Source organism: Nothobranchius furzeri, chromosome 2 (genome assembly GCF_043380555.1).
Source record: "Nothobranchius furzeri strain GRZ-AD chromosome 2, NfurGRZ-RIMD1, whole genome shotgun sequence".
Taxonomy (NCBI): Eukaryota; Metazoa; Chordata; class Actinopteri; order Cyprinodontiformes; family Nothobranchiidae; genus Nothobranchius; species Nothobranchius furzeri.
The window spans coordinates 95,960,591-95,968,952 of record NC_091742.1 but is presented as its reverse complement, the minus strand read 5'-3'; the positions used below and the strand labels follow the sequence as shown (position 1 = coordinate 95,968,952).

The window sequence follows — 8,362 nt, the reverse complement described above, 5'->3', positions numbered from 1 at the left end:
ATTCAGCAAAAGCAAGAAAAAGGACCATCTTCATTAGATTATTGGTTTATTGAAGAGAGGAAATACTTCATCTTACCGATATTAATGACAATAAAACACATTTAATATATCTAGCTTACGCTAAAGAATTGAAAGCTGCTTGTAAGACACCAAAGTTTCATGAGACCGTTGATGTTGTATCTGTTTTTGGACATTGACAAAAAGACCAATGAGCAAAAGTTCACATCTGTGTTTATATTCTAACAACTTTTACTTCATTAAACATTTAAACGGGACGCTTTTCTAAGATTTCTGCTTTGACATTTAGCCACTCCCCACTTTTGTTGCTCCACCCTCCCATCCTGACCTGGGAGTGACTATGACTTTATAAGGCAGTGGTTGCAGGACCACACCCAGACGCCCCTGCAGGTTAGGGGGGGGATCCCCGTCAGGAAGCCTGAAGCTCATTCGCTGGAGCAGAGAAGACAGGAAGAGGAAAAGCTCCAGTCTGGCCAGTGATTCACCAACGCAGACTCGAGGCCCCGCCCCAAATGGAAGGAAGCAGGCTGGTGTGACGCGCTGGCCTTGGTCGTCAAGGAAACGGTCTGTATTGGAGGGAAGGGACAGGTAAAAAGGTATGTTTTGTGGTAGCGTAGAAACTGAAGGTATGTTCCTGCGAGCTACCTGGGAGGAACAGATCCGGTTTGTCCCAGAGTCGGGGGTCATGGTGGATCGACCACATGTTGACCAGAACACGTGTTCCGCGACTCACAGCGTAACCTCCAATACTACAAGAGAAAGGGTTGTCACCACCAAAGGTTCGCATCAGTAGTGGATGCAGTCCAGGTGCCTCACATAGATGGTTGTACTGGGAAACCAGGTTCACCTGCTGTGGGTCATGGCGGTATGGGGGATCAGCACCGGACTGACAGGTCGGATCCTCATGCCCTCGTTGATGACACAATCCAAGTAGGGCAGTCGACCACGGTCTGACACACTCACCGGACGCTCAGCGCCCACCTGCTCATCCAGCTCCCTCTGCACACGCTCCTGGACCTGCAGTTGAGAACCACTGATGGTGTTACAGCCAGGAATTAAGGAAGGAAACAAGCAGCCAGCATGTGCCTGCAGACCCATCAACCCAACACCAGAACTTCAGGTGTTTACCTCAGGGTGGTGCAGCAGGTAAGCCAGGATCCACAGCAGAGTAGTGGATGTTGTCTCTACTCCAGCTCCAAAAGCTTCAGCCGCCGTCATTAATATGTGATCATCAGTTATCCCCGCTCCCTCTGAGCCATGTGACTTTTGGCCCCTCCCACTGCTGGTCTGACCTTTTAGTAATGCGTCCAGGAGGTCACGCGGCTCTCCATCAGTCAGCGATTCCTGTTCAACACCAAGGCCCAATCCCAATACTCGCACTTGCACCCTTTTTGCCATCACGGCCAGGGGTACGAATGCGTAGGGTGTTCCGAATCCCAAACGCAGACGTGGACCACACCCCTTTAGCTCACTCGAGTTGCATTCCACCCAAGTCCACATGCGGACTTGGGTGAAGGGTATTACCCACAATACATTGCTGCGAGAGAAAAGGCTCAAGTTCCTTTTCTGGAAAAATGTATTTTTAAATGAAAGTAGTTCATTTTAGGACGATTAATCGATGCTCCGAATGTTTTAGACAAAGCAGCAATGAATGTAAACTTATTTTAAATAATTGTTTGTCTGAAAGTTGTTTTTAAAAAATGTGGCGCAGCGACCGGCATCCCCGCCTGCTTTGGGGTCGATGACCGATGCTCCCTGTCCCAATTCAGCAGTTACTACCAGGCACTCAAAGCCTGACTGCGCACGTGCTCTTCAGAAGACTGTCGGGTGCAGTGCGAGCATTGGCCCAATAGAATAACAGGGGTTACCTGCTTTTCTCCTCTGTGGCCTGCAGGAGGCGCTGCTGCCCTCTGGTGGGCAAGCAGGTGTCGGACTGACCTTGTGTTCCTGCAGCTTGCTGCTCAGCAGGTGGTCTCTGATGGTGATGCATTCCTTCAGCTTCCTGAGAGACCTGTTAGGGAGGTACTGCAGCAGGCCGTTAGAGACAGCGGATCTTTTGTTATTAGGAACGTTCGGGTCAACACACATGAAGATAAAACAGACAGATCAGGAACGGTACCTTCATCCAGGGGAAGATGTCCACCAGTCCTCCTTGGGCGATCGTCTCTACAATGCCGTTGTTGTACCGGATCACCTCCTGTAGCTCCTTCTCGCCAGGGCGATAGGTGCTGCTGAACACCAACCTGCACACCACGTTAGTGACAGCTCTGGTCACTGCAGGAGACGGGTCAAACCCACAGGTCTGGTTGGACAGCAGCTCCGCACACAGACTGTCCACCGCAGACAACACTACAGACATGAAACATGGACGTCATCCATCAGCCTGAAACTTTGCCTTTTCTCACACAAAACTAAAGGTTGCTTCTTGTTTTCTGCTTTGATCTCCTGGAGTTCCTCTCCTCCTCTGCTGTGAGTTGATACCAGACTGGCCCTCTGGCGACACCTGCTGTTGGTTTAACCAGGTCGAGTCATCGCAGGGCCTGGAGGCTGTTCTGCTCCAACACACCTGGTCCAGTGACTGATCAGCAGATCCTCAGGTTCTCCAGAAGCCTGTTAATCACCTGCTGACTCACACCTGGTGTGTTGGTGCAGGTGAACATGCAAATGTTGGTCCTCCAGCACCGGGACCTCATCCCGGTTCCCTGCTTTTAGTACCTCCTTCTTCCTGTTGGCTGGTTTAATAAAAGCAATGAAACAAGGTCAGAATCAGAGAGATCGGTTTGGTTCTGTACCGACTTCCTGCAGCCGGCTGGTTCCTTCTCCAAACAGCGTGAAGGAGTTGTGGACGAGGCGGCGATGGAACTTCCAGAGAGGAGAATAATCTGAGAAGGCGATGTCCTTCCCTCCTCTGGTCAGCAGCTCGGTGGTGACCTGGTCAGAGAGGCAAACCGTCTGTTTCATCAGGTGTGAAATAATTAAATCCAAGATGTCACCCCTTAAACCCCTCCCCCTCACCATGCTCGGTCGCCCGGCGAAGTCCCTCCCTCTCTGCAGCAGAACCTCTCTGGCGTGTGTGTGGCTGTTCACCACCACCGTGTAATGAGGACCCAGGTAGAGCGCAAACAGAGGTCCCAACCTGGAAACCAGAACCCAACAGAATGGGTTCTGTTGTTAACTAAACCAGGGGTTAACCAGTCCCTTTAAACATGTCCTCAAACTACTTAACTAACATGTGAGTTAACTAGTTCTACTAAATGTTAACTAAACCAGGGGCTAACCAGTCCCTTTAAACATAAACATGTCCTCATACTAGTGAACTAACATGTGAGTTAACTAGTTCTACTAAATGTTAACTAAACCAGGGGTTTACCAGTCCATTTAAACATGTCCTCAAACTACTTAACTAACATGTGAGTTAACTAGTTCTACTAAATCTGAACTAAACCAGGGGCTAACCAGTCCCTTTAAACATGTCCTCAAACTACTTAACTAACGTGAGTTAACTAGTTCTACTAAATGTTAACTAAACCAGGGGTTAACCAGTCCCTTTAAACATGTCCTCAAACTACTTAACTAACATGTGAGTTAACTAGTTCTACTAAATCTGAACTAAACCAGGGGCTAACCAGTCCCTTTAAACATGTCCTCAAACTACTTAACTAACGTGAGTTAACTAGTTCTACTAAATGTTAACTAAACCAGGGGTTTACCAGTCCCTTTAAACATGTCCTCAAACTACTTAACTAACATGTGAGTTAACTAGTTCTACTAAATGTTAACTAAACCAGGGGCTAACCAGTCCCTTTAAACATGTCCTCAAACTACTTAACTAACGTGAGTTAACTAGTTCTACTAAATGTTAACTAAACCAGGGGTTAACCAGTCCCTTTAAACATGTCCTCAAACTACTTAACTAACATGTGAGTTAACTAGTTCTACTAAATGTTAACTAAACCAGGGGCTAACCAGTCCCTTTAAACATGTCCTCAAACTACTTAACTAACATGTGAGTTAACTAAATGTTAACTAAACCAGGGGCTAACCAGTCCTTTTAAACATAAACACGTCCTCATACTAGTGAACTAACATGTGAGTTAACTAGTTCTACTAAATGTTAACTAAACCAGGGGTTTACCAGTCCATTTAAACATGTCCTCAAACTACTTAACTAACATGTGAGTTAACTAGTTCCACTAAATGTTAACTAAACCAGGGGCTAACCAGTCCTTTTAAACATAAACATGTCCTCATACTAGTGAACTAACATGTGAGTTAACTAGTTCTACTAAATGTTAACTAAACCAGGGGTTTACCAGTCCATTTAAACATGTCCTCAAACTACTTAACTAACATGTGAGTTAACTAGTTCTACTAAATCTGAACTAAACCAGGGGCTAACCAGTCCCTTTAAACATGTCCTCAAACTACTTAACTAATGTGAGTTAACTAGTTCTACTAAATGTTAACTAAACCAGGGGTTAACCAGTCCCTTTAAACATGTCCTCAAACTACTTAACTAACATGTGAGTTAACTAGTTCTACTAAATCTGAACTAAACCAGGGGCTAACCAGTCCCTTTAAACATGTCCTCAAACTACTTAACTAACGTGAGTTAACTAGTTCTACTAAATGTTAACTAAACCAGGGGTTAACCAGTCCCTTTAAACATGTCCTCAAACTACTTAACTAACATGTGAGTTAACTAGTTCTACTAAATGTTAACTAAACCAGGGGCTAACCAGTCCCTTTAAACATGTCCTCAAACTACTTAACTAACATGTGAGTTAACTAAATGTTAACTAAACCAGGGGCTAACCAGTCCTTTTAAACATAAACATGTCCTCATACTAGTGAACTAACATGTGAGTTAACTAGTTCTACTAAATGTTAACTAAACCAGGGGTTTACCAGTCCATTTAAACATGTCCTCAAACTACTTAACTAACATGTGAGTTAACTAAATGTTAACTAAACCAGGGGCTAACCAGTCCTTTTAAACATAAACATGTCCTCATACTAGTGAACTAACATGTGAGTTAACTAGTTCTACTAAATGTTAACTAAACCAGGGGTTTACCAGTCCATTTAAACATGTCCTCAAACTACTTAACTAACATGTGAGTTAACTAGTTCCACTAAATGTTAACTAAACCAGGGGCTAACCAGTCCTTTTAAACATAAACATGTCCTCATACTAGTGAACTAACATGTGAGTTAACTAGTTCTACTAAATGTTAACTAAACCAGGGGTTTACCAGTCCATTTAAACATGTCCTCAAACTACTTAACTAACATGTGAGTTAACTAGTTCTACTAAATCTGAACTAAACCAGGGGCTAACCAGTCCCTTTAAACATGTCCTCAAACTACTTAACTAACATGTGAGTTAACTAGTTCTACTAAATGTTAATTAAACCAGGGGCTAAACAGTCCTCAAACTAGTTAAATAACATGTGAGTTAACTAGTTCTACTAAATGTTAACTAAACCAGGGGTTTACCAGTCCATTTAAACATGTCCTCAAACTACTTAACTAACATGTGAGTTAACTAGTTCTACTAAATCTGAACTAAACCAGGGGCTAACCAGTCCCTTTAAACATGTCCTCAAACTACTTAACTAACGTGAGTTAACTAGTTCTACTAAATGTTAACTAAACCAGGGGTTAACCAGTCCCTTTAAACATGTCCTCAAACTACTTAACTAACATGTGAGTTAACTAGTTCTACTAAATCTGAACTAAACCAGGGGCTAACCAGTCCCTTTAAACATGTCCTCAAACTACTTAACTAACGTGAGTTAACTAGTTCTACTAAATGTTAACTAAACCAGGGGTTTACCAGTCCCTTTAAACATGTCCTCAAACTACTTAACTAACATGTGAGTTAACTAGTTCTACTAAATGTTAACTAAACCAGGGGCTAACCAGTCCCTTTAAACATGTCCTCAAACTACTTAATTAAAGTGAGTTAACTAGTTCTACTAAATGTTAACTAAACCAGGGGTTAACCAGTCCCTTTAAACATGTCCTCAAACTACTTAACTAACATGTGAGTTAACTAGTTCTACTAAATGTTAACTAAACCAGGGGCTAACCAGTCCCTTTAAACATGTCCTCAAACTACTTAACTAACATGTGAGTTAACTAAATGTTAACTAAACCAGGGGCTAACCAGTCCTTTTAAACATAAACACGTCCTCATACTAGTGAACTAACATGTGAGTTAACTAGTTCTACTAAATGTTAACTAAACCAGGGGTTTACCAGTCCATTTAAACATGTCCTCAAACTACTTAACTAACATGTGAGTTAACTAGTTCCACTAAATGTTAACTAAACCAGGGGCTAACCAGTCCTTTTAAACATAAACATGTCCTCATACTAGTGAACTAACATGTGAGTTAACTAGTTCTACTAAATGTTAACTAAACCAGGGGTTTACCAGTCCATTTAAACATGTCCTCAAACTACTTAACTAACATGTGAGTTAACTAGTTCTACTAAATCTGAACTAAACCAGGGGCTAACCAGTCCCTTTAAACATGTCCTCAAACTACTTAACTAATGTGAGTTAACTAGTTCTACTAAATGTTAACTAAACCAGGGGTTAACCAGTCCCTTTAAACATGTCCTCAAACTACTTAACTAACATGTGAGTTAACTAGTTCTACTAAATCTGAACTAAACCAGGGGCTAACCAGTCCCTTTAAACATGTCCTCAAACTACTTAACTAACGTGAGTTAACTAGTTCTACTAAATGTTAACTAAACCAGGGGTTAACCAGTCCCTTTAAACATGTCCTCAAACTACTTAACTAACATGTGAGTTAACTAGTTCTACTAAATGTTAACTAAACCAGGGGCTAACCAGTCCCTTTAAACATGTCCTCAAACTACTTAACTAACATGTGAGTTAACTAAATGTTAACTAAACCAGGGGCTAACCAGTCCTTTTAAACATAAACATGTCCTCATACTAGTGAACTAACATGTGAGTTAACTAGTTCTACTAAATGTTAACTAAACCAGGGGTTTACCAGTCCATTTAAACATGTCCTCAAACTACTTAACTAACATGTGAGTTAACTAAATGTTAACTAAACCAGGGGCTAACCAGTCCTTTTAAACATAAACATGTCCTCATACTAGTGAACTAACATGTGAGTTAACTAGTTCTACTAAATGTTAACTAAACCAGGGGTTTACCAGTCCATTTAAACATGTCCTCAAACTACTTAACTAACATGTGAGTTAACTAGTTCCACTAAATGTTAACTAAACCAGGGGCTAACCAGTCCTTTTAAACATAAACATGTCCTCATACTAGTGAACTAACATGTGAGTTAACTAGTTCTACTAAATGTTAACTAAACCAGGGGTTTACCAGTCCATTTAAACATGTCCTCAAACTACTTAACTAACATGTGAGTTAACTAGTTCTACTAAATCTGAACTAAACCAGGGGCTAACCAGTCCCTTTAAACATGTCCTCAAACTACTTAACTAACATGTGAGTTAACTAGTTCTACTAAATGTTAATTAAACCAGGGGCTAAACAGTCCTCAAACTAGTTAAATAACATGTGAGTTAACTAGTTCTACTAAATGTTAACTAAACCAGGGGTTTACCAGTCCATTTAAACATGTCCTCAAACTACTTAACTAACATGTGAGTTAACTAGTTCTACTAAATGTTAACTAAACCAGGGGTTAACCAGTCCCTTTAAACATAAACATGTCCTCAGACTAGTGAACTAACATGTGAGTTAACTAGTTCTACTAAATGTCAACTAAACCAGGGGCTAAACAGTCCTCAAACTAGTTAAATAACATGTGAGTTAACTAGTTCTACTAAATGTTAACTAAACCAGGGGCTAAACAGTCCCTTTTAGTCAGTGTAGTAAACAAACACGAAGTATTTAACTAGTTTTTTTCTCATTATTACCCCCAGAACAACTAGTTCATTTACTTTTTAGCAACATATGAAAAACTAAGAGATTAACATCACAACACCAACAGTATAGTCTTATGGTGACTAGTTCCTTGTCACACACTAACTAGTCCTATAATACTTTTATAACTAGTCCTCAAAGACACCCTGCTCAAAGCTCTGCACCAGAACCAGAACTGGACTCTGCCTAAGAGACTTCTCACCTGTGGCCCAGCTGGGTGAAGAGAAGGTGAGGGGGAAGGCCTCCCCCTAGCCAGGGGAGGCTCCCCAGGACTGGTAGGTGAGGCAGGCAGGGGATGGAGCTGGGGTCCAGAGGTCCAGATGGGTTTCTGGTTCCAGAACCAAACCATTGTGAGATCAGGACTGAGACCAGAACCAGAGCAACGAGGGAGAG

At 42.0% G+C, this 8,362-nt stretch overlaps 1 protein-coding gene across 4 annotated transcripts in view; it reads right to left on the bottom strand.

Moving 5' to 3' along the window:
* Positions 1 to 32: 32 nt before the first annotated feature.
* The window catches only part of cyp17a2 (cytochrome P450, family 17, subfamily A, polypeptide 2), an 8,762-nt gene continuing 432 nt past the window's right edge, over positions 33 to 8,362 (bottom strand). For 2 of the 4 annotated variants that reach the window (XM_070548573.1, XM_015976559.3), the window contains exons 2-10: positions 8,172 to 8,362; positions 3,034 to 3,154; positions 2,811 to 2,949; positions 2,138 to 2,367; positions 1,957 to 2,043; positions 1,147 to 1,362; positions 866 to 1,035; positions 664 to 767; positions 33 to 584 (exon numbers count right to left, since the gene is read on the bottom strand). The exon at positions 8,172 to 8,362 is cut by the window's right edge. In XM_070548573.1, coding sequence (XP_070404674.1) covers positions 304 to 584; positions 664 to 767; positions 866 to 1,035; positions 1,147 to 1,362; positions 1,957 to 2,043; positions 2,138 to 2,367; positions 2,811 to 2,949; positions 3,034 to 3,154; positions 8,172 to 8,362 — 1,539 coding nt within the window. In that variant the 3' untranslated portion in view covers positions 33 to 303. The remainder of the gene's footprint in view (positions 585 to 663; positions 768 to 865; positions 1,036 to 1,146; positions 1,363 to 1,956; positions 2,044 to 2,137; positions 2,368 to 2,810; positions 2,950 to 3,033; positions 3,155 to 8,171) is intronic. The other 2 variants (XM_054733859.2, XM_054733858.2) reach the window with 1 other exon arrangement.